The sequence below is a fragment of the Mus musculus genome, chromosome 11 (genome assembly GCF_000001635.26).
Source record: "Mus musculus strain C57BL/6J chromosome 11, GRCm38.p6 C57BL/6J".
Classification (NCBI taxonomy): Eukaryota; Metazoa; Chordata; class Mammalia; order Rodentia; family Muridae; genus Mus; species Mus musculus.
The window spans coordinates 21,657,359-21,684,185 of NC_000077.6; the positions used below are offsets into that span (position 1 = coordinate 21,657,359).

Below are 26,827 nucleotides of genomic sequence, written 5' to 3' on the forward strand. Positions count from 1 at the left end.
GGCCTTGAATTCCTGATCTTTCCAAAACTTTTATCATGAATGGGTGTTGGATCTTGTCAAATGCTTTTTCTGCATCTAACGAGATGATCATGTGGTTTTTGTCTTTGAGTTTGTTTATATAATGGATTACATTGATGGATTTTCGTATATTAAACCATCCCTGCATCCCTGGAATAAAACCTACTTGGTCAGGATGGATGATTTCTTTAATGTGTTCTTGGATTCGGTTAGCGAGAATTTTATTAAGGATTTTTGCATCGATATTCATAAGAGAAATTGGTCTGAAGTTCTCTATCTTTGTTGGATCTTTCTGTGGTTTAGGTATCAGAGTAATAGTGGCTTCATAAAATGAGTTGGGTAGAGTACCTTCTACTTCTATCTTGTGAAATAGTTTGTGCAGAACTGGAATTAGATCTTCTTTGAAGGTCTGATAGAACTCTGCACTAAACCCATCTGGTCCTGGGCTTTTTTTGGTTGGGAGACTATTAATAACTGCTTCTATTTCTTTAGGGGATATGGGACTGTTTAGAAGGTCAACTTGATCCTGATTCAACTTTGGTACCTGGTATCTGTCCAGAAATTTATCCATTTCATCCAGGTTTTCCAGTTTTGTTGAGTATAAGCTTTTGTAGAAGGATCTGATGGTGTTTTGGATTTCTTCAGGATCTGTTGTTATGTCTCCCTTTTCATTTCTGATTTTGTTGATTAGGATTTTGTCCCTTTGCCCTCTAGTGAGTCTAGCTAAGGGTTTATCTATCTTGTTGATTTTCTCAAAGAACCAACTCCTCGTTTGGTTAATTCTTTGAATAGTTCTTCTTGTTTCCACTTGGTTAATTTCACCCCTGAGTTTGATTATTTCCTGCCGTCTACTCCTCTTGGGTGAATTTGCTTCCTTTTTTTCTAGAGCTTTTAGATGTGTTGTCAAGCTGCTAGTATGTGCTCTCTCCCGTTTCTTCTTGGAGGTACTCAGAGCTATGAGTTTCCCTCTTAGAAATGCTTTCATTGTGTCCCAAAGGTTTGGGTACGTTGTGGCTTCATTTTCATTAAACTCTAAAAAGTCTTTAATTTCTTTCTTTATTCCTTCCTTGACCAAGGTATCATTGAGAAGAGTGTTGTTCAGTTTCCACGTGAATGTTGGCTTTCCATTCTTAATGTTGTTATTGAAGATCAGTCTTAGGCCATGGTGGTCTGATAGGATACATGGGACAATTTCAATATTTTTGTATCTGTTGAGGCTTATTTTGTGACCAATTATATGGTCAATTTTGGAGCAGGTCCCGTGAGGTGCTGAGAAGAAGGTATATCCTTTTGTTTTAGGATTAAATATTCTGTAGATATCTGTCAGGTCCATTTGTTTCATAACTTCTGTTAGTTTCACTGTGTCCCTGTTTAGTTTCTGTTTCCACGATCTGTCCATTGATGAAAGTGGTGTGTTGAGGTCTCCCACTATTATTGTGTGAGGTGCAATGTGTGCTTTGAGCTTTACTAAAGTGTCTTTAATGAATGTGGCTGCCCTTGCATTTGGAGCGTAGATATTCAGAATTGAGAGTTCCTCTTGGAGGATTTTACCTTTGATGAGTATGAAGTGTCCCTCCTTGTCTTTTTTGATAACTTTGGGTTGGAAGTCGATTTTATCCAATGTCTTAATTTCACAATCAATAAAAAATATAGCTTTAGTATATGAGTATTGAGTACCGAGTATATCAAGTACACATGACTGTTACTTATTTGCTGACTTAATTATAGCAGTTTTACTTAATGTTTTTCTTTTGGTTTTGTCACTCAGTTTGAAGAAGTTTGGAGACAATCAGTCACTAGGGGGCAGCCTGTACTGCTTCACTTCATAAGAGACAGTTGTAGCCTCCTTATGTTAGTAACTGAGAATTATTTTTGCATGGAAGAAAATAAGTGTTACTTCAATAAAGGAGATATTTTATTATTCATAGACACAGGAAAATTATTCTGTTCTCTTGTTTAAATTGCAAGAACAGAATCCCTTGGTTAAACCAATCTCAACATCTGCGGAGTCTCACTTGTGTCTTACCTAGCCCAGCAGAGCGTCTGAATTTGAATAGGTTTGGAAGCCTTTTGACTCTAAACAAGTTTCGGATAAAAAATTATCCACAGCTCCCAGTAATCCCTCCTTTCTTCTTGCAGATTTCCTCCCAAATGCTATAGGATAGGAACTAGATTTCTGAGCTAAATTGGAGAAAAGCAAGCCACAGCTCGGAATCCAACAGCTAGGGCATTTTCTTCCATCCACTGACTTCATTTGGCATTGCTTAGTGGCAGTTCCTTTTGGTAGCGCCCTGTGAAAAATATCAGAGGAAGTGTGAAAGAGAAAACTTGGTCTTCCTTGATTTCAGTTCTTTACTAATCCCCCCCATGCCATTCTAGTTCTGTGTGGTTCCTTCTGCCATTCTGAGTTTCTCATTAGATCGATAAAGTTTCCAGTTTCTGCATATCCCTAGAATAGATGAACCCGTGTCCAGATGCTTTTGAGCTATTTTATTTCTAGTAACATAAGGAGACTGTTTCTGCTCCTCTCCCCACAAGCCCCTCTGATATAGTATGATTTGGCTTCTTACTCTCCAGAACTTTTACCATAATTTAATGTTCTTTCTTTCTCTCTATAGATAGAGACATCGGCGTCTACCAGTACTATGACAAGAAAGATCCATCAGGTAAAGTACTTACCTATTCTACTTAACTTGTTTTATAAATGAGATGTTCCTAGAAATGGAGTAGAACATTAAAAACTCTGTGTTTACGAGCTTTAGATAAATTCTAAACTTTTAAGAGCAGTACTTCAGGTTTTTTAAAGAGAAAAATGCTAAGATTAATATCTGATCAATCAAAAATAAAGCAGTACTGAGAAAATGTTGTAGAAGAACGTGGACATTTTCATTTTGTTGCCGATCAGGCTGATAACAGGACAGTCTATTCACATTTATTTATTGGTGCCCCAGCAGAGGGCATTGTTAATGCATTGGTCTCGTGATGCTGGCCTCCCGGATCCTCACCTGATATCTGAAATAGACATTTCTGAGTGAATGATCAATTTTCTTTATCTGATTAATCCTGTTAATCCCAGAAGTTTTATGATGGGCCAAAAGGTCTCCCTAGCTAGAGTTACTTCCTGTTCTGTTCTTCGTTGAAGTGGAGGCTATGTGAGCACCCTGTGTGCTTAGCATGGCAGTTAATAGGCTGACTTCAGAGCTCTGATGACAGATGCTTCGGCTTCTCTTCTGGGCTCCGTTGCAGTTCCCTTTCCTGTTTGATGAGATTGGAAGCTCAGAATATTGGCCCACCTGTTGTGCTGTATAAGCCTTTTCACTGCACAGTAAGGAAATGGCTTCTATGGCATGCAAGCACACATTGTGACATTCTCTCTCAACTGTCCTTTTTAAAGCTTAGCATCCTGTATTAATCTCAGTGTCTGCAACAATCTATTGTCTGTGCACCCATTACAAATACAAGATACTGTAATAAAAACAAATCCCACCTCTTTTGTCTTTCCTTTGCTACAGTATCAGCAACAGAGCATGGTAACTTAGAAGAAAAACAAAGGCTGGCAGAATGTAAGTTTACCTTATCAATATATTTAAATTATTAGAAAAATAGAGAGTTGTGTTACCATTGAACTGTTTTCTGTATAAATTGTAAATGCTATTCTGTCCACGTTTCTTATAATTACTAATTTTCATTGTTTCTATATTGAACTCAATCACATAATAATTGTATGTGTTAGGTTTTTCTAATTTAAGTCACTAAAATATTTACCATGTAAAATTTTGGTAGGATATATGCTTGTGTAAACACAAACTTAAAATTACGTGTATTTTCACTTAATATTTTTAAATAAACGATTTTATCTGAAATATTTAACTGGCTAATAAAAGTATAAATGTTCAAGGTGTTTACAATGACCTGATTTATCAATCATACAAGTTCTGTAGTAAAATTTATATATCTGTCACCTAATTTTTGTGTGAGAAAATGATCATAAATCATGCTCAAATTCTGATATCACTTAAGTATTCATATTTTGCCTAAGGTATTAGCATATTTTACTATTTTTAACATTGTTATTTTATGATTGTGTGTGTTATGTATGTATATGCATGACTGTGTGTCCTGGTGTGCACTATAGCATGTGTGTGAAAATCAGAGAACTGGTCCTCTCCTTCCACCATGTTGGTCCCAGAACCTGACCTCAGGCTGTCAGTCTGTGCAGTGGGCACTTGCACCTTCTGGGCCATCTTGCCAATGCTGTTGTGCTTATTTTTAATAAAGTCAGATTTGTTATATCAGCATTTTCTTTAGTTGTTGTTAGTCTCAAAGATACAAGTATATTGTATGTATAACTATATCACTATATAGGTTTAATGATTTAAAGCTAATGTAATTTAAAGTTTTATTTAAAATATGGCTAAATCTGAAAAGCCTTCCCTCTTTCCTTATTTTAAGTGATTAAACTGACATTTAATTTTTAGAATACTGCATTGCTATCTGTAACACATATCTTAAAATTTGTACATATGTTCTACACATCAAAATTATGTTTATAGAGCCAAATTAATTTGCTGAAATAAGATACATAGCAATTTTTACTCTCAAATTTAAATATCTATATATGCTATATATTATTTGTATATGCACACATGACATGTACATTTATATATACACTTCTTTTTCATAATTATTAAATATGAGACTATAAAGATCAATTTGTATTTTAATGGGTTTAATATGCTATTAGAATTATTTGTGTAGCATGTATTCATGTGTATGTGGTAGGTGCTAGAGATGGAACCCAGGGCTTCACATATACTAGGCAAGTGCCTTACCCCTGAGTTAGACCTCTGCCCCAATTTTATTAATTTTTAAAAGATATTTAGTTTTAGGCTCACTTTGTACCTTCCCTAAATAACCTTTCAATTGAAATTATTTAAAACAAACTAAAGGTATATTGTTATTGAATTCTAGCATAGATTTTAAATTATCTTATTATTCATTTTATTGAAAATAGATTTTTTTCACATGATATATCCTGATTACTGCTTCCTGTCTCTCTGCCCCTTCCAGCCCCTCCCATATGGATCCATTCCCTTTCTATCTCTCATTAGAAAACAAGCAGGCTCCTAAGGGATAATAATAAAATAAAACATAATAAAATAACATGTAATAAGATAAAACAAAAGCTAACACATTGGAAATTGGACAAACCAAACAGAAGGAAAAGAGCCCAAGAGAAGTCACAAGAATCAGAGACCCATTCATTCCCATACCTAGGAAGCCCATAAACACACTAAATTAGAAGTCATAAAATATTCTCAGAGGACCTAGAGCAGAGCAGAGCTGTGAGACCCTGTGCATGCGTGTTGTCTTGCTATCTTAGTCTCTGTGAGTTCATGCCAGCTTTGATTATGTTGATTTAGAGAGCCTTGTTTTCTTGGTGTCCTGCATTCCCTATGGCTCTTAGCCTTTTTCCACCTTCTCTTCTGCTGGGTTTCTGAGCCCTGAGGAGGGATTTGGTGGAGACATCCCCATTTAAGGCTGAGTGTTTCAAGGTCTCTCAGTCTCTGCATAATGTCTAGCTGTGGCTCTCTGTATCTGTTCCTGTCTACTGTAGGAGGAAGATGCTTTGATGATGACTGAACAAGGCACCGATTTCTAAGTTTAGCAGAATGACATTGGGAGTGCTTTGTTTTTTCATTTTTTGTAAGAACAGTAGTATTTAGTTCTCTACTTGTTCCTTAAGATGTCTGGTCTCAGAATCTCCGTCATCCAATCATTGGCAGGAATGGGTATTATCTCATGGAGTGGGCCTTATGTCAGATGAGGTTACTCTTTGGTTACCCCACAAGACTTGTGCCTCTCTTGAGCACTAGCATATCGTTCAGGCAGGGCACCCTCGTAGATTTGTAGGGTACACTTTGTAGGTTTGTAGCTGAGTTGGTGTTTATGTTTGAGAGAATTATTTCAAAGAGCATCTCTAACACCCATTTTTGGTTTTGCTGGTTACTGTTTTTTCGAAACAGTGTTTCTCTGTGTAGCTTTCTCATAGAGATCCACCTGCCTCTGCCTACCAAGTGCCAGGATTAAAGGCATGTACCACCACTGCCTGACATAATACCTATTTCTTAAAAATTGGATCTCCAGAATTGAAGTATTTAATGATTTGGTCACATTTAAAATAATTTTCTACATATTGCTTTTATGTTCAGCTTCTTTTCTCACCACAGTTAGGTTTCAGGTCTGAGTTGGCCACTTGCATGAGCTGAAATTTCTTTTGGGTCGAATTTTTACTATTTTCACAAAAAATTACTTGAATTATAAAGATGAGGCCATTTGCTCTATATAATGCTAGACCCTTAGCCTACCAAAGTGTCTCAAGGGTCTCTCAGTCTTGTTGGTTGTCATCACAGAATTATAATCAGGGAGATTAGTTTGTGGGAAAAAATCCTGTTTCTGTAACAAAGCCTTTTTGAAGACTGTCATTTAGTGATAGAACTGAAGTCCACTTCCTCTCAATTACAGGGTGTCTTATTTTAATCCTCCAAACCACACTGCTAAGCAGAGGTTCCTTATTTAAATCATCTTTAACTAACTGTTGTACATGTTTTATTTGCCAGCACGAGATTATCCTTGGACACTCAAAAATAGACGCCCAGAAAAACTTCGAGATTCACTGAAGGAGTTGGAGGTATCTTTCAAAAGGTTTCAAAAATGGGAGCAAACAAATCTGTTTTAGAACGTCTTTCAACAGATGTAATTTTCATAGAGGACTGGCTCTCGCGGCGATGATGGCTGTGCTTTTGTCTAGAGAGAGCTTGCCACACACTTGGGGCTTTGTGTGGCTTGTTGATTGCCTTCTTTTTCTTTCCTTGCAGATCAGAAGCACTTTAACTGATAATGACAACACGTGTAACCAACTGTGCTCTCCTTTTCTGTTGTCTTTCAGGAACTGATGCAAAGCAGTCCGTGTGTGCTGAGCAAATGGAAGAGCAAATACATCTGCCAGGTAAAATGGTTGACAAGCAGTGGAGCCCAAAGAAAGCCATGTGATGATGGGTAGCCTTGGGTTACGATAGATCATGGGAAAAAATTGTCACAAGTGGATATTTTAGAGTTTGAATTTTAGTCATTCTAAAGTGCACATTAGACAGACTGACACAGCCACCAAGCTACCTCATTAACAAGTGTGGTAGTATTGACATCCACAAACACTGATCCGAGTCTTTGCAGGCAGTGTTCTTCACTTGCGGTTATCTGGGTGTAATATTAGATATTCACTGGCATGTTTTTCTAAATGACAATGACACTATAGGACAAAAAATTTCAGTGTAGTGTTCTTATAAACATTGATGAATAGCATGTTTATGGAGATGGGTAAGTAAATAAGAGTGAAACCTAATTTAACAGAGTTAGTCTCGAATTTTGACCATCTAAGCTATATGTTTTAATGTGGTAGACACTCGTCATATGTGGCTATTTTAAAATAAAATTAAAATTTCAATTTCTCAGTTATAGCTCTCCCCAGTTTAAGTTCCTGGCAGTCAAGGATGCAGATATAGACCATTTCCACGGCAACAAGTTCTATTGGACTGCCTTGTGCTCAGCAAGCCTAGATTTAGAACATTATCAGGACATCATAATTAACACACATTGATTATAAAATAAGGGACAAATGTCTTCTTAGCCTTGCTGATGTACATAAAAATACTACTTGCTTGGGAAAATTTCCTGGCTTTTGAAAAAGAAGGATAATTAAGTCATCTGTATGCGTACATTGTATCATCACTACCAATAATATTATAACTTAGTTTTAGAATCAAATATACTGTTTCAATTTTATTTTTTGTCCTTTCCATTACAATTTTTTAAATGTGTGAACATTCTTGTTTATAGGTTTCGCCCATTGTTCTATCCATAAACCTTCTAACATCAAATTCACAGTAATTACAAACATAACATAGACTATTATTTTAGTTATTTTTAATTTTCTTCAGAACATTTCATTGTTTGTCTAAACTGTTCTCTCTTTAGTAATGGAGGTTAACTGTTACCTTGTCATCTGGCGTGAATTCCTACTTTCTAGACTATTTACAAGGCTGAGTGAATATTTTCAGAACTATAACACCTGTTAAATTCTCCTTAGAATACTCTTCAAAAGGATGCCATTGTTTAATGTCATTTGCATAGAAATATGTGATGAGATCTTCAAGCTTGAATATCAGATGTGCTCCAATAAGTTTCAGACTCAGTTCGGCTTAAACTTGGAGTTCCTAATGCCATTGCTCACTGCAAAAAACAGGCTCAAAATTATTTGACTGGAGGGCAAGCCTCCCACCTACATTAAGAGGTGTGCCTCATGGCCTCCACCCTTACCATCACCTGGTGAGTTGGAACATGTCAGGTCTTTTAAAAAATGCAGTGGAGCATCCCAGGGAGATGATCATGTTTAGATAGATTTCATTGCTTTTTAATTTAATGTCAACGTTTTTGTGTTGCTCACATGTTACAGAAAGGAAATCTTTCATTACTGAATTCATTCAACTCGGAAAATTCTTTTAAATGACAGAATGTTTGCAAAAATTGTTTTTGTAATTTATAATAGACAGCCTTAGTGGCTCTGACTGGTATACCAGAGGGTCTACTTTTGGCAGTCCTAGTGGGATTTACTGAATCTTGTGTTCTGTTTTATTTTTATTTTTATGATGGATAAAATTTTTCTAAAATAGACCTTTACTCTTAGCACATTCTTGATATATTTTTGAGAGATAACTTTCTCTGTGCCCACAGATCCAAGCCAATCCTTATATCTTTAGGGCCTTTGGGAGACTTCCTAACATTATCTGTCAGGCAAGAGTTTCACTAGATCTTTAAAAAAAATGTACATGAGTTCCATTTCTCAAGATCTCTGATATCATAGCAAGTTAAAAATAATTTGGTCTTCAAGCTAGAATTTCAGTTTAAGGAAAGGGTCTGTTAGCCCTTTTTGTTAAATTTTCATTAGGGTTTATCAAATTACACTTGGTCATAATGTAATTTAAACTCTTTCATCAGCCTCTCTGAGTTCCAAAACAGTTCCTCAAACATGACGTGCTTAAATTCTATTAGTGCTTTCCCTGTATGTTCAATCCTAACATGGCAGCAGTTGACCATGCAGATTTTATTACTCTTAGAAAACATGTTTCTGGAGTGTGTGCACATGTGTGAGTGCATGTGTGCATGTGTGTGTGATGTGTTGTGTTGTGTTGTGTTGTGTTGTGAGAGATGTAGACAGACTTAGGTGCAGGTGCACAGCATGTGGATGCCAGGAAGACTTTGGATGCCTTCCTCTTACACCTTCCTCATTTTTGAGGCAGTGTCTCTCACTGAATCATAATCTCACTGTGTGGCTCTGTTGCCTTTCCCATTAGCTTCAGGGATCTGCCTGCCACCCTTCTCCCTAACTCCCATTCCACACACACTCATGTTGAACTTCCAATCATACATAGCCATACTTGGCTTTGAAGCTATAAATACAATTTAGAATTTTGATTTCAGCAACTAGCAAATATACTCTTGTTTTTTGTCTTCTTAAACAATCGATGGAACAATTTAACAATTTCATGTATGACTTTCTTAAACCACTCATATAAACTTTTTTAAAAGGAGAAAAATAGTTTTAAGAGAGCAAAGCTGTAGTCTGATTCTCTTTCTTTCACAGCAAGCAGTCCTAAACAATGAGCCATATCCCCAGCCCCAGCCCTGGACACCCTTGATGCTATAACATTTGGATTCTCAGTCTTTGAATGAGGCCATTTCTCTTCTGTGAATGTTTTTTAAAGAAGTGATAAAATTGGATTTATGGAATTCAATTTAGTTGAAATCTCCTTTAAAAATCTTTAAAAGGTCCACTTGTTTAGAAATCTTTGAAGAGGCTACTGCAGTATAAAGGATTAACAAGGATGTAATCTGAACTTGGATCTTTATGTCAAATAAGGAGAATTTACAAGTTGTCATTACCAAAGCTTAGTTTATATTATTGATCCAATGACCTATAAATTGTTACATATAAAATACTTTTCTCCACTTACAAACTCAGAACATTTTACAAGTCAAGGGTTACTTAGTATAAAAAAATTGTCTTTGGAGCTTTTGTATTCAAAACTATCCCTATTCGTAGGGATTATTGAAATCTATACAATACAATTAGAATTTTGATTTCAGCAACTAGTCAATATACTCAGTTTTGTTTTCTTAATCAACAGAATTTTTTAATAGTTTGCTGTTTTGACTTTCTTAAACCACTTATATAAACTTTTTTAATGAAAAAAATAGTTTCAGTTAAATACTGTTAAATAGTTTATCTCTCTTATGGAATGTGCTATGGGCATATCAATAGGTTACTTTGTAATAAGTTAAAAATGTTTTCATTAAGCATAGATATAACCTAATATACTGATTTTTAGATTAAAATGTTTGACACACACATATAATCTGTGTACACAAGTGTACAAATACAACTTTCTGAGTCCATTGTTGTTAATGTGCATATGGTTTGAGGGTTGACAACTCTATATTGGATAACCAATATGAGGGCTCATCTGTACAAAGGCTAATTTCCCTTTTACCAGCAGTCATTCATTGCCTAAGGGGGGTCTCCTGTGAAAATTTCTCCTTTCTCTCTATATTAACATGTCCATTGATACAACATGTCCTTCCAGTCTTGTTTTTTTTTTTTTTTTTTTTAGATTTATTTATTATTATATGTAAGTACACTGTAGCTATCTTCAGACACACCAGAAGAGGGAGTCAGATCTTGTTACCGATGGTTGTGAGCCACCATGTGGTTGCTGGGATTTGAACTCCGGACCTTCGGAAGAGCAGTCGGGTGCTCTTACTCACTGAGCCATCTCACCAGCCCCCAGTCTTGTTTTTATGCAGCTATTTTTGAAAGTGTTTACAAGTGGACTTCCTAGTATTCTATGTTTTAGAATCTTTTCATTTCCTTTTCTTCAGTGTCCTCTGAGTCACAGATACAGGTGTTGTGATGTAGATATATCTATTGGGGCTGTGCTGCTGCGATCTGTTGATCTTTGTGTTGTGTCCACTTGTGGTTTTCTGGGATGGTCTCCGTCTCCATTTGCTTTGATGAGAGGCTTCTTTGATGGGGTGGCAGCTACATTTATATGTGTGTAAGCTTAATCCTTCTTTTTATTGTACATAAAGTCAACTTGATTTCTTCATAAAATAGTAAACTATAATCCATGATGTTATCAGTATCAGCAACAGCATTTTATGTGCAGCCCATCATACCATATTCATTGTCTGCCACCTTGGTAAGAGGTGCTATACTTTAGGTGGAAAGGAAGAAGTCACATTAATCCAAGGAAACTAATGAGTGCTGCGTTGTAAACATCAGGAGAAGCCAGAGAAGTTAGGAACATCAGTATATAATCTAAAATGTTAACAGTTTACAGAGAAGTTCTAATTTTACTAGACTTATATAGGAGTATAAACTCTGGGAAGCCTGAAAAACAAGAAGAGGATAAGTGGGAATGTCTAAATAGTAATGGGGCAGATTTGTTTGGGGAAAGCAATTGTAAGAATAGAAAATAGAGTGATTGCTTCGAAAGACAGCTTGGTGCTTCCTCAGAGACATTGACATGTTGTCCTGTAACACTGTAAGTGCTTTATATCAGAGAAGTGCCCATGTTAAATCTAGTCTTACAGAAGGGTTAGCCTGGCAGTGAGATGTAAAATAAAACGTGAGCCAGGAGGACTGGCATGATCTCAAAGGGTGTGCACAGCAATGTGTAAGGACAGAGCTGAAAGCCAATAGGGGCATTTTGATTGAGGTGTAAAACGTTTAGTTTGCCCATTTTTGTTGTTGTTGTTGTTGTTTGTTTGTTTTGTTTTGTTTTGTTTTGTTTAGTTTTTTGTTTTTTGTTTTTTTTTAAATGACCAGAGGTCATCTAATCATGCTATCACTTGGAAATGGGGAACTAGAGTAGCTGGTTGGGTTTTAATATTTTGGAGCAGACAGCAGAAGGCCTGAGTTAAAACCATTCAATTGTACTTACATAAGGGATGGAGGATATCTTGGGAGAAAATCTGAGAACCAAGTAGCATCTATTTAGTGAATAAGGATAAAAACCCCAGCAGAAAAATAGGAAGAAACAGCAGTCAGGATAATGAGGAACTGTGGAAAGTGCTTTTTTGTAGAAATCAAAGGGGAGAGGCAAGAGGGTCTGAAGAACAGCTGAAGGGACCGTTTCTTGTTTAGTTGTTGCTGATCTAAAGCTCAGGTTGTTGTTAAGTGTCTAGGGGATGTTTGTGAGTAGTCAACAGTGAGCTCGACTTTCACTATTAGCGGCTACTGAAGACACTACATGATTTTTTCATTGTTTTAGAATTTCATACATGCAAAAATAATGTTTTAGGCAAACCTGTCAGTTTATCTCCTGTCTCCTTTACTACTTTCCCTTCCAAATTCATGTGCCCTATGTTTTTAAATCCCACTGTGTTCACTTAGTGCTGCCAGTATGTGCATCAGTGTTAGGTTGTCCACTGCAGCATGGTGTCCTCTTAGGGACCATACCCCAGAAGAAGCCCACTCTCCTCCTCCATCTCCTCCTCCTCCATCTCCTCCTCCTCCTCCATCTCCTCCTCCTCCATGTCCTCCTCCTCCATCTCCTCCTCCATCTCCTCCTCCTCCATGTCCTTCTCCTCCATCTCCTCCTCCATCTCCTCCTCCTCCATCTCCTCCTCCTCCTCCATCTCCTCCTCCTCCATCTCCTCCTCCTCCATCTCCTCCTCCATCTCCTCCTCCTCCATCTCCTCCTACTCCATCTCCTCCATCTCCTCCTCCATCTCCTCCTCCTCCATCTCCTCCTCCTCCATCTCCTCCATCTCCTCCTCCATCTCCTCCTCCTCCTCCTCCATCTCTTTCTCCATCTCCTCCTCCTCCATCTCCTCCTCCATCTCCTCCTCCTCCATCTCCTCCATCTCCTCCTCCATCTCCTCCATCTCCTCCTCCATCTCCTCCTCCTCCATCTCCTCCTCCACCTCCTCCATCTCTTTCTCCATCTCCTCCTCATCCTCATCCTCATCCTCATCCTCATCCTCATCCTCCTCCTCCTCCTCCACTAGCCTGTCATTGCTAAGAGCTCTTTAACTGGGTTGAGGATTTGTGGCCTCTTTCTCATTCAGATTGGGGTTTTGTCTGGCTTGATATTTCACAGATCTGCTTGAAGTCATAGGCATCATGCACTCATGTGTACGGAGCCTCTGTAATGTCCACAAAACACTGATTCATGGCAGTCATCTCTTGCCTCTGGCTCTTCCACAGAGACTCCTGAACCATTAAGAGAGGAGTATAGCTCTTCATTTATAGCTGAGCATTTACAGTGGCTTAGTCTTTGAACCTAGACTTGTTATTGGTCCCAAGAATATATCTATATTTGAAAAATAAAACTAATGATTAAAACATGGGAAAATTAAGGAATAATGTGACATTGGTTGTTACTTTTTTAAATATAATATCTAAATGATTGAAACTATTGGCTAAGACTTCATAAAGGATTCTGATTTCACCTGGCTTTGAAGGAAGGACCCAACTTAGGCGAGGAAAAGGAAGACCTTTGCCAAGGGAAGTATGCCAGCAGAGATATGCTGTCTTTAGATACTTCAGATGGTTTAGAATGCCTTTCTGGAAAGATTTCTCCAGAGATGTTTGTCTTCTATTCGAATGCTTCTTTAAAAAAATTCTGTGTGGTATATGTGTGATTATATATTTGTATGATTATTGATTTCTTTTAAACCACACTAAGATTATTTGTTTGTTGTAGGGTTGGTCTCATTTCCTATTATGATAAACAAGAGAATATTACAGTCTAGGGCCCTTTTGGGGCCAGTGGGACTTAGCCAGTATGCATCAGCTTGGTACTATTACCATTTTCTCACTTACAAAATAATATGTAGTATGGTTTAATTAGAAAAAAAACCAGACATGTTTAAGTTGGATTATTTGTAAAACATAGAAAACCAAGTGGACATAAACCATCTAATCCAATGAATTGGTACTGCCAATTATTTGTTGTTTGATGTTTTCCTTTGGTTATATGTACATACATAATTAATTCATTTAATATTATGCATAGCACATATAAATATTTAAGATTATACTAATAGATTCTATATATACCTATACATTCCTGTTTATAACATAAAGTAAGTACATGAACCACATAATGAAACAGTGAATTAGCATTATTTCCAGAATCGTGCCTGCCTATGTCATCTTTTTCCATTCTACTTTCTTAGTTTCTTCCCAGATAAAAGATAGATCTTTAATTTTGTAATGGGTCTTACTATGTAGTCTAGCTGGTCTTGAGTCTGTGTGGTAAGGTGGGAGTCTTGCCTCCACCTCCTCATTGGCTGGACTGCAGGCATGTGCCACTGATCTTATTATCTCCATTTTACAATGAGGAAACAGATATACAGTAATTATACAATTAGTGGATTGCTGGCATTTAAACTAAGGCCTTGTAGATTTAAGCTTGTGTCTTTAATTGCTATATGCACAATAGTCCTTTTCAGACAGCAGAAATATCCATGTAAACATACCCTCAATCACTGTGAAATATGGAACACACATTGGCCTTCCAGTTAAACATAGTCAACTAACATCGTGTCCTTATTTTCACTCTTTCTTATACTTTCACAGTTTCTAAAGCTGTAACTTATGAGGACAGAGAAAAGAAAATAGCCCTGATGTTGAAAGATATCCATTAGCTCTAAAAACTAAGTGGCTATATGAGACATGAGTGCAAGTTGGAGACTTTGTTGAAATCAGTGGCTGAACCAGAATATGTCATTAGGAGATAAACATTTTGAGTTTTAGAAACTAAAAGTGTATAGATTTTTAAAGCATTGAGGATACAACAGTATAAAACAGAAAATAGATTATGTTGAATGCTGTGTAAAGAGCCAAGGAGATAAATGAATTTTCTGTAGACAGGAAACCAACTGCTTTTCTGGACGTTAAGGCTTTGGACATAATAAATGTGAGGGGTACCTTATTTGCTTACTGATTGCTGGGACAAAACACCCTGACCAAAATAACTTACAAAATAAATCATTTAACTGGGGGTGGGGGTGGGGGTGGGGGTGGAATGCATCATGGTTCCAGAGGGTAGTTGAATCCCTGGCCCTCATGGAGGGAAACATGGCAGCAGGCCTGGCACTGGAGCTGTAGCTGAGAACTTACATGTTGAGACAACAACCCCAAGTCAGGGAGACAGGAAGAGAATTGAGAATAGCATGGGCACTTGAAACCTCAAAGCCCATCCTTAGTGACCACAACCTCCTCCAACAAGGCCACACTTCCTCCAACAAGTCCACACCTTCTCCTCCTCCTTCCCAAACAGTTCTACCACCTGTAGACAAAGTGCTCAAACATGTGAGCCTCTATGGAGCAGTTCCCTTCCAGCCACCACAGAGGGCTTGACTAAAAGGAAGAGAACAGAGAAAGGATCCAGAGAGTGAGACTGCCTTACCTTCCTCCCCATGTCTAGTAGCTGAAGTTCACTTGCATCTTATTTGTTTATAGGCCCGTTGTCGTGTGTGTGTGTGTGTGTGTGTGTGTGTGTGTGTGTGTGTGTGTGTGTTTAATGGATTGCATTTCCCAAAGCCAAATGTACCAATACTGATATCTGGTAGTTTTCTCTGAAAATGTGATATATTAAGCAATATTTTTTATAGTAAAGCTTAATTGAGTAAGGAGCCATCACTTATAAATGTAACCAGAGAAAGATCACTATACAACTGACAAGTACTTGCCTGTAAATATGAGGACTGTAAGTCTGAGACTAAAACATAGTAACAGAAGGAATTTGAGGCATGCAATTAGTAGAACTAAATTTACAAAATTAAAATTAATACCTACAGAAATAAGAGAAGGGATTCCACTCTGCTTTAAAAACAAAAACAAAACCAATAAAGGATAATTAGAGGCTGGAGAGATGGCTCAGTGCTTAAGAACACTTGCTGCTCTTTCAGAGGACCTGAGTTTGGTTCCTAGAATCCAAGTCAGGTGGCTCACAACTACCTGTATCTCCAGCTCCAAAGGATCCAATGCTGTCTTCTGGCCTACATGAGTACTTACACACATTTGACAGATACTCACATAGACACACACAATTACACACTAATAAAAATAAAAATAAATCTAAATAAAGATAATCAGGAGAAAAAGCATTTCATTACAAATGAAGACTGAAAGCATAGGGCTGGGAGCATGGTTTGGTGGGATCGCTTACCCAGCACTTAAAAGACCTTAGGTTTAATCCCCAATATAAAACATGCAGGCTCAAACACTTTATAAAGAGTATCACAACGTAAGTAGATAATTTAATACTGTATCAAAAGGTAAAGTTAAAATATCATTATGCTGTAGGACAGAGGAAAAAAGGTTTTAATTATGAACTACAGCTACAAAGGAATAAAAGTTAACCAAAAAGGTCTACTACCTAACATAATCAAAACTGGGTAAAAAAGAAAATCTCCAAGAACTGGAAGATGCACATTTCTAATCTTTTAATGGAAATTTACATGTTTATGCACTGAGAGTAAACTGCAGGGACTGAGACAGAATCACTCCCATCCACCCCACTGTACCTGTTCTACTCAACACACATGTGAGAGTTAAGGTGTCATCAGCCACGAGACAAGGTCTGTGGCCCTGAGGTTTTGGTTCCTGTGAGCCTGTTCTTTATAACTTTAGTTTTAAAATAACGTATAAGAATGCATGGTGTTGCCATGCATACTCTTAGTTGCCCCCCACCCCACAACTGCTCCGTCACTGGGCTCACATGCTGGGTCTCCCCTTCCACTTGATACCACACGGGCTCCATTACCTCCTGTACCTGCTTCCTTAGGTTCTCTTTTTGAAAATCCAAAATCCGTCTTATGAACAGCTTTCTAATTTTCTGTCATCTGCCTGCACTTGCTTTAACATGAGCACTTCTGTGTGTCAGGATAATGGATTGAATTCTGTCTGATCCTGTGATCCACGTAGCTCCTCCTGCCAGTCATGGCCCATGTGGTGTTGAGAATCTCTCAACACACTATGCCTTCTCCAGGAGCTTTGATGGCCATAGCAGGAGTAAGGATTTGATGCCTTCTGATCTGATCCTTCCTCTTACCCCTCTTCTGTAGCTGTGCCCATGAGGTGCAGAAGGGCTATTCTCTGTTCACCTCTTCTTGATTTTTTGTTGTTCTGTGGGGGTGTGGGTGGGTTATCAGTATTGGAAAAATCTTTCGGTTTCAGAATTCCCACCCTTTTCCAGCATGTGTCTTCTGTCTGTTGTGGCTGTTGAGTTCAACTGCTGATTTAGGCTCCCAGTAGCATTGTGGAAGGCCCTTGTGATAGCTCAGGGAATAGGGGGACTTGCTACCAAACCTAATGACATCAGTTCAATTCCCAAGTCCCACCTAATATACAATTTCAGTCCAGAGTTTGATGAACTTTGATAATCAATGGATACACTTATTATTACTTAAACTTATGAATATAGTAAAATATGAGTCAAGAAATAGATGACACCTAGGTGTCTCTTACTCTCAGGAGAATCCTAGGTTGAATAGTAAAACTACTATTTACAATGTGTGTCAATTATCTCCTTTTTAAAAATAGATGCTTAGTAATCCATTTCTTGGTTATACTTTTGTTAGTAGGGGTCTTCTTAGTAAATAAGGCAATTAGGCATAGATGAATAATCAAGGTACTCATGTGGGAAATAGATTGTGTGAAGAGCTATTAAGCTAGGTAGAAGAAAACAACTCATTCTCTGTTCTATTTGATCCTTTTACTGAAGAAAGGGTCTGAGGATTTTCAATATTTTGATTCTTCAGAAACATATTTCTGCTAATTCTTTACAACCACAACATAGGAAACATATTTGTGAGAATATATTTTAGGAGCTTCATGTTTATTTTAGGAAATTTTTATAGAAAAATAACACTCCCAAGTATTTTAAAAATCATTTTAAATTTAGCATATCTGGTTTTATTCTTTTTTTCCCTTTTTTTATTGGATATTTTCTTTATTTACATTTCAAATGTTATCCCCTTTCCTGGTTTCCCCTCCAAAAAACATCCTCTCCATATCGCCTCCCCTCTCCCCCTGCTCACCAACCCACCCACTCCCACTTCCTGGCCCTGCCATTCCACCACACTGGGGCATAGAGCCTTCATAGGACAAAGGGCCTCTCCTCTCATTGATGTCCTACTAGGCCATTCTCTGCTGCAGCATATCTGGTTTTATATGGAGGTCCTTAATCCACTTGGACTTGAGCTTTGTACAAGGAGATTAGAATGGATCAATTTGCATTCTTGTACATGCTGACCATCAGTTGAACCAGCACCGTTGGTTGAAAATGCTGTCTCCCTCCCCCCCCCCCCCGACTTCTTTGTCAAAAATCAAGTGACCATAGGTGTGTGGGTTCATTTCTGGGTCTTCAGTTCTATTCAGTTGATCTACCTGCCTGTCTCTGTACCAATACCGTGCAGTTTTTATCACTATTACTCTGTATTACAGTTTGGGGTCAGCGATGGTATTTCCCCCAGAAGTTCTTTTATTGTTAATAGTTTTCACTGTCCTGGGTTTTTTGTTATTCCAAGTGAATTTGAGAACTTTTCTTTCTAACTTGAATACATGGACACAGGGGAAAATGTCCTGAACAGAACACCAATGGCTTATGCTCTAAGACCAACAATCAACAAATGGGACCTCATAAAATTGAAAAGCTTCTGTAAGGCAAAGGACACTGTCAATACAACAAAATGGCAAGCCACAGATTGGGAAAAGATCTTTACCAACCCTATATCTGATAGAGGGCTAATATTCAAAATATACACAGAGCTCAAAAAGTTAGACTCTAGAGAACCAAATAACACTATTTTAAAAATGGAGTACAGAGCTAAACAGAAAATTCTCAACTGAGGAATCTCAAATGGCTGAGAAGCACTTAAATAAATGTTCAACATCCCTAGTCATCAGAGAAATGGAAATCAAAACAACCCTGAGATTCCACCTTACACCAATCAGAATGGCTAAGATAAAAAGCTCAAACAATAGCACATGCTGGCAGGGCTGTGGATAAAGAGGAACACTCCTCAATTGCTGGTGGGATTGCAAGCTGGTAAAACCACTTTGGAAATCAATATGGCGGTTCCTGATAAAATTGGTTTTACCTGAAGACCCAGCTATACTACTCCTGGTCATGTACCCAAAAGATGCTCCAACATGTAATAAGGACACATGCTCTATTATGTTCATAGCAGCATTATTTATAATAGCCAGAAGGTGGAAAGAATCTAGATGTTCCTCAACAGAGGAATGGATACAGAAAGTGTGGTACATTTACACAATAGAGTACTATTTAGCTATTAAAAACAATGACTTCATGAAATTTTCTGGCAAATGGATAGAACTAGAAAGTATCATCTTGCATGAGGTAACCCATACACAAGAGTACACATGGTATGTACTCACTGATAAATGTATATTAGCACAAAAGCTCACAGTGCCCATGACACAACCCACAGACCAGATGGAACTTAAGAGGAAGGAAGATCAGGGTGTGAATTCTTCAGTCGTGCATTGATGGGGGTGGAGGGGTGCGGGGGTGGAAGGGTGGGGGCAGGATGATGGTGGAAGGTAGGGGGAGGGGGGCCCTGGGAGGGAGAGAGGAGAGGGAAGAAACAAGTGGGGTGCAGTATCAGGTACTGGAGGGGTCTGGAGAGGGGAACAAAGGGTGAGGAAATTGAATAAAAATATGTAGCAGTAAGGGATGAGGAACCAGTAATAGCCACTGGAGGGTACCAGACTCCAGGGAACTGAGAGTCTCCCAGGACCTAACAGGGACGACTTTAGCCTAAATGTGCAAAGAAGGGGAGATAGACCTTGTAGACACCACCTCCAGCAGATAGGCTGGTAGAGGGATGGGGTCACCCACCTATCTCCAAGTTTTTAACACAGAAATGTTCCTGTCCAAAGGAAGAACAGGGACAAAAAATGGGGCAGAGACTGAAGGAAGGGCCATCTAGAGACTGCCCTACTTGGGCAATCCATCCTGTCTGCAGACACCAAACCCTGATACTGTTGTTGTTGCCAAGAGGTGCTTGCTGACAGGAACCTGGTGTGGCTGTTCCTTGGGAGGTTCGGCTAGCAACCAATGAAAGCAGATGTGAATGCTTGGAGCCAATAATCAGACTGAGCTCAGGGACCCCGGTGGGTGGGGGAACTGGCAAAAGGACTGGAGGAGCAAAGGGGGATTGCAAACCCATAGAAAGAACAACATCAGCTGGCCAGATCACCCAGTGCTCCCCGGGACTAGACCACCAACCAAGGAGTGTACAGGGAGGGAGCCATGGCTCCAGATACATATGTAACAGAGGATGGCCTTGCCTGACAGCAATGGGAGGGGAGGCCCTTGTCCTGTGGAGGTTTGATACCCTAGGACAAGAGAGGGGGTGGAGCACCCTCATAGAGGCAAAGGTGAGGGAGGAGAGCGAGGGTGTGGGATAGGGGTTTTGTGGAGGGGTAAACTCGAAGTGGGATATCATTTGAGATGTAAACGAATGGAATGATTAATTTTAATAAAAAGTAAAAGAAAATGATCATTTTAAAAATCCCTAAAGCAAGACTTAAATTTATTTCCTGCCATCCAGTTTCATCTCTCACTTCTCCTACTAACAGTTTTGGGTCTTCTTTCTGACATGCTCTCATATTTATCCTACTTGAATGTGCTATATGTATACCTATCCCACTTGTTTTTCTTCGTATTAAAGTGAAATGGTACTTCTTGTATAGATCTATAACTTTAGGAATTTTATCCCCACTTCTACAGTGTATCCTGAACGTGGGCAGAAAATTTCTGATTAATTAAACTTATCTATCTCTTATGTTATCTCTATTTATTTTCTTGTACTAACAACATTCACAATAGCCAAACTCAGAAGCAAGTGATTTATTATGAATTTGCAATGGCAGTTTATCAGTTTACAGCTGGAGAAGTATCTGGCATCATAGACATTGCTCATTTGCTTGAGGCATTCCCACCTGATGAATTACTCAAGAGGCTAAATTATAGATAAGAAGGCTGATTGTTGTGCAAAGAGCCAGAGTGCAGCAAAGAGATGTCCCGACAGGATCTTTCCATCCCGTGCTACAGCAACTCTATGATTTGCCTTGGGGTTCTTTCTGTCTTAAGAGCTGGCATTAGTCATCATAGCCCTGAGCCTGGTGAGGGACACACGAAGCAGGCTTCCTGCAGGCTCTAGGTCTGCACTGCTCACTGCCTCCAGCTCTACTGGACGCATCTGGTTAGGTCCTTGTTCACGACAGAGGGCAGCTTGTCATCTTCATGTGAGAAAAATGTTGACTAGTATTTAAACAGCTGCCAAATCTACTTCATGGTGACACAGAAAAACCTTGGCTCCCACAGCACCTCATCTTACAGGTACTCTTTGCAGGTAAGGCTTTATGACTAGTATATAGAGAGGTAATGTACTGGCTGTAATGTAATAACTTGACACAAGCTAGTCATCAGAGAGGAGAGAGCCTTACTGAGAAAATGCCTATATAGGATCAGACTGTAGACAAGCCTGTAGGACTTTTTTTTTTTTTTTTAAATCATTATTGCTTGATGGTGGCGGGCCCAGCACATTGTGGATGGTACCATCCCTGAGCTGGTGTTCCAGGGTTCTACAAGAAATCAGACTGAGCAGGCCATGACGAGTAAGGCAGAAAGCACCACTGTTGCATGACCACTACATCAGCATGTGTCTCCAGGCCCCTTCCCCACTTGAGTACCTGTCCTGACTTCATTTAATGATAAATTATGATGTGAGACCATAAGCTGAATAAACCCTTTTCTCCCCAATTTTCTTTGGCTGTGATGTTTTACCACATAAATAGTAACTCCAAGTAAGGCAGGGGATCACAGTGTCACCAGACATTGCTGGCTCGTGGCCCAAATCACCCCTAGTTGAAAACCATTGGTATAGAGAGAAGAAAACCAGACCACATGAGGTATGGCATAGAGATTAACCATATTCTATTTTTCTTAAGTTGCATGCTTATTCTGAGCAGGAGATACACAAGCATTTATCAATCTTCATAATGTGTGCAAAGGATTCTGTAAATGATAAAATACTATGCCAAAGTGCTGCATGTCTTACTATTCCTTTTCAGTCATGGATTTTTATCCCTTTAGGTTTTAAAACAACCAGGGATATAAAAACTACCTTATTTTATTCTTTTGTGAACTCGACCGGCTTTGAAATATGCTCCAGAAGTGATTAGTTTTCTTTCTTGTAAACACTCTTTAACATAGAGTTAAAGTGTAGTTATTTTTTGTTTATAGTAAGAATAGCTAAAAGGAGATTTCTTAAGTTTAAGTAGATGAAATAAAAAGATACATCTATAGACATGAATTTGTTCCATATGTTGGGCAATATTCACGGTAAACTTAATGGCAACACTTTTTTTGGTATGCACTAATATTGCATAAATACGTTTTGTTTTTATTAGATATTTTCTTCATTTACATTTCAAATGCTATCCCAAAAGTCCTCTATACCCTCCCCCTGGCCTGCTCCCCAACCCACCCTCTCCCGCTGCCTGGCCATGGCATTCCCCTGTACTGGGGCATAAGATCTTCACAAGACCAGGGCCTCTCCTACCGTTGATGGCCAACTGGGCCATCCTCTGCTACATATGTAACTAGATATATAGTTCTGGGGGGTTATTGGTTAGTTCATATTTTTGATCCTCCTATAGGGTTGTAGACCCCTTTAGCTCCTTGGGTACTTTCTCTAGCTTCTTCATTAGGGGCCCTTTGTTCCATCCAATAGATGACTGTGAGCATCCACTTCTGTATTTGCTAGGCACTGGCATAGCCTCACAAGAGACAGTTATATCAGGATTCTGTCAGCAAAATCTTGCTGGCATATGCAATAGTGTCTGGGTTTGGTGGCTGTTTATGGGATGGATCTCTGGGTGGGGCAGTCTCTGGATGGTCCTTTCTTCCGTCTCAGCTCCGAACTTTGTCTCTGTAACTCCTTCTATGAGTATTTTGTTCCCCATTCTAAGAAGGAACAAAGTACCCACTCGTTGGTCTTCCTTCTTCTTGGGTTTCATGTGTTTTGCAAATTGTATCTTGGGCAGTCTAAGCTTCTGGGCTAATATCCGCTTATCAGTGAGTGCATATCTTGAGTGTTCTTTTGTGATTGGGTTACCTCACTCATGATGATATATTCCGGATCCATCCATTTGCCTACGAATTTCATAAATTCATTGTTTTTAATTGCTGAGTAGTACTCCATTGTGTAAATGTACCACATTTTCTGTATCCATTCCTCTGTTGAGGGACATCTGGGTTCTTTCCAGCTTCTGGCTATTATAAATAAGGCTGCTATGAACATAGTGGAGCATATTACAAGTCGGGACATCTTCTGGGTATAAGCCCAGGAGAGGTATTGCTGGATCTTCTGGTAGTACTATGTCCAATTTTCTGAGCAACTGCCAGACTGATTTCCAGAGTGGTTGTGCCAGCTTGCAATCCCACCAGCAATGGAGGAGTGTTCCTCTTTCTCCACATCCTTGCCAGCATCTGCTGTCACCTGAGTTTTTGATCTTAGCCATTCTGACTGGTGTGAGGTGGAATCTCAGGGTTGTTTTGATTAATGGCAACATTTTTCTATCTAGAAGACTTATTTTCTATTATTTGTTGTCCTGAAATAATTCTTTATGACTCAACTATTCTGTTACCTTAGCCCAGGAGTTTTCAACCTTTGGGGGGCAAATTTCAGATACCCTGCTTACCTGATATTTTCCTTACAATTCCTGACAGTAGCAAAATTATGGTTATGAAGCACAATGAAATAATTTTATGGTTGGAGTCACCACAGCATAACATAAGGGCAGCAGCATTAGGAGGCTTGAGAACCAGTCTGAGCCAATTGTTGTCTTTGTACTTCAGTGGATTGGTCAGACATGATTTCTCTCTGTATTTACTGTTTGCTGAATGAAGGAATGGATTACAGAAAACACTTCCTACAGGGTATCTGATAAATTATCAGTCTCTAGTCTTCATTGTAGATCTCAATTGATGTAAAAAGTTGTCATTCTCCGAGTGAGCTTCATTAGGCACCATCAAGATGATGATGAATTTCCGTAGAGTTTTGCCCCATGGGCTGTAGTGGGGCTCTTATTCTCATGGGGTCTGTTTTGGATTCCTGACTATCATAGAAGACCCTTCAATGATTGTTGATTTTTCATATCAATCCTGCCTACCGCCTCTTTTCATATTTACTCAGATGTGATAGAAATCACATGGATTTAGGGCAGTGTGCTTTACCCAGTAAGAATACTGAATTCAGTGGAATGGCTTGGGGTTACGAGTATAAAGTAGCCCACAAACAGTTACTTAAACTATTTACTTAATACTTGACTCCAGGTGCACTGGCATGCCTGATTTCCATGTGGGTGCTGGGAATCTGAACGCAGACCTTCATGCTCAAATAATGAGAACATTTGCTGCCTCAGCCATCTCTCCAGCCATGCATTTGTTCTCGTTATGGGTTGTAATCCACCTCTTCTAGTCAGTTACCTATTGTATCTAAAGCCTCCATTTTTCTCTACAATAAGACATATATTCTATCCATAGCTAATCAATTTATGTTAACTTGTCTACCATTCAGTCTTCATCTGTATATCTCTGTATTTATCTGTATCTCTACATCTGTATACAGGAGGCACTCATATGGATTTTGACCTATTGAATAAATTAAACTCAGTGCTTTGTTATTTATATTTTGTTTTGATTAATGCTACCATCAGATAATATTTCCTCCTTAAGTGCTATTTAACTTTCAGCTAACTATTCAGTCTAGACACCAAGGTTAATGAAGAGCCACCTGAACAACTTTAGAATCATTTCTGAGTTTCTTTTTTTTTTTTTTTTTTTAATGGCACATCACTCCTTTATTATACTGATCTGGAAAGAGACTTAGTTGTTACGCCCAAACGAGCTCTGAACCCACACGGTAGGGTCAAGCAGCTGGAACATGATTCAGACAGTGAAAGACAAAAACTCGGACATGATCCAGGGGTACTTCACCTCTACAAAACAAGGCCAAGGGATCCAAACACAGCAAGAGGTACAAGGAGTTTATCCCACTGATACGAGGAATGGCTTATTTTCTGGTGACCACACAGGACTGTTTCAACTGTCACTAGCAACCTCAGAGTTGCTTTTGTGTGCTGATTATATATATATATATATATATATATATATATATATATATATATATATATATATATATACTTTTTTTTTGTAAAAGTAAATGTAATATAGACTTGACAAGATTGATCCCAACCTTCTAGGGCCAGCAGCTCCTTTAGGGTCAGAGAGAAAGTACGGTTAAATCACCATGAGGTTACTTCCACTCTCCACTGGAATGACTGTGCCCCCAGTTACCTAATTGCAGGAAGAGTGCAGGACAGGTTCCAGGGACAAAACTGGACTGCAGCTTCTCATTGGTCATACCATACAGCACAGTTCCTCCCTGACTTCTTCCTAAGCAGACCCTTAGTAAACAAAGACCTAAGAAAAACTGTAGTTACTATCTCTCAACTCTCCTGGTACAGGGAGCTGTCCCTTGATGTGGTCCGAGAACCTGCACCCCCAGAGGCGTTATTCTGACTAGATTCTATGAAGGGAGTGGGTGCAGGGGATAAAATACTACAATGAAAACGGGAGCAACAGGCCCCCATCTGCAGCTACAACTTAAAATCCTAAAGACATAGTCAGTGTGGCAGGTGCTGGGGAGGGTGCAGGAGGCAGGAACAGGCAGGGAGGGTGTCTGCCTCTTCGCCTTCACTTCTTCACCTTGCCCTGAGCAGCCACAGCTTCCATGGCTTTGCGCACGGTCTCCTCATCTCCCAGGAACTGCATGGGCTTGATGGGCTTCAAGTTCTTGTCCAGTTCATAGACGATAGGGATGCCCGTGGGCAGGTTCAGCTCCATGATGGCCTCTTCTGAGAGACCCTCCAGATGCTTAACGATGCCCCGAAGGCTGTTGCCATGGGCGGCAATCAAGACCCTTTTCCCCTCTTTGATCTGGGGGACAATTTCTTCATTCCAGAAGGGCAGTGCTCTGGCAATAGTATCCTTCAGGCTCTCACAGGAGGGGAGCTGGTCCTCAGTAAGGTCTGCGTACCTGCGATCCTTGCTGATGTTGCTGTAGAAGGGGTGATCAGGCTCCATGGGAGGCAGTGGGACATCGTAATAGTAATATCGTCTCCAGATCTTTACCTAGGCCTCACCATGCTTACCAGCAGTTTCTGCTTTGTTGAGACCTGTTACACGGCCATAGTGTCGCTCATTGAGGCGCCAAGTCCTGACCACTGGCAACCACATCTGGTCAATGGCATCCAGGACTATCCAGAGGGTCCGGATTGCTCTCTTCTGCACAGAGGTGAAGCAGATGTCAAATTCATAGCCAGTATCTCGCAACGCCTGCCCGCTTCACCTCCTCATGGCCCGCCGGGCTCAGGTTGGGGTCGTACCAGCCGCTCCAGGTTCCAGGCGCTCCCATCATGCCGGATCAGCACCAGCTTGTAGGCAGCCATGGCGACGGGCAGAGGATACAGCAGCAACTGAGGATCGCCGAGATTCCCATTTCTGAGTTTCTTAAAGAAAAGCCCTGAGCTTATGGAAGACAACAAGAGAAATGGTAAAGGCAGTAGAGATGGTGGCAG

The 26,827-nt window shown here is 39.3% G+C and overlaps 1 protein-coding gene and 1 pseudogene across 17 annotated transcripts in view; one reads left to right on the forward strand and one right to left on the reverse strand.

The window, feature by feature from the left end:
- Positions 1–26,827, forward strand: part of Wdpcp (WD repeat containing planar cell polarity effector) — a 326,719-nt gene that overhangs the window by 85,390 nt on the left and 214,502 nt on the right. For all 17 annotated transcript variants that reach the window (XM_006514636.3, XM_030245786.1, XM_011243680.3 and 14 more), the window contains 4 exons: positions 2,637–2,684; positions 3,531–3,581; positions 6,639–6,709; positions 6,968–7,027. In XM_006514636.3, coding sequence (XP_006514699.1) covers positions 2,637–2,684; positions 3,531–3,581; positions 6,639–6,709; positions 6,968–7,027 — 230 coding nt within the window. The remainder of the gene's footprint in view (positions 1–2,636; positions 2,685–3,530; positions 3,582–6,638; positions 6,710–6,967; positions 7,028–26,827) is intronic.
- On the reverse strand, positions 25,033–26,744 carry Pgam1-ps1 (phosphoglycerate mutase 1, pseudogene 1; annotated as a pseudogene).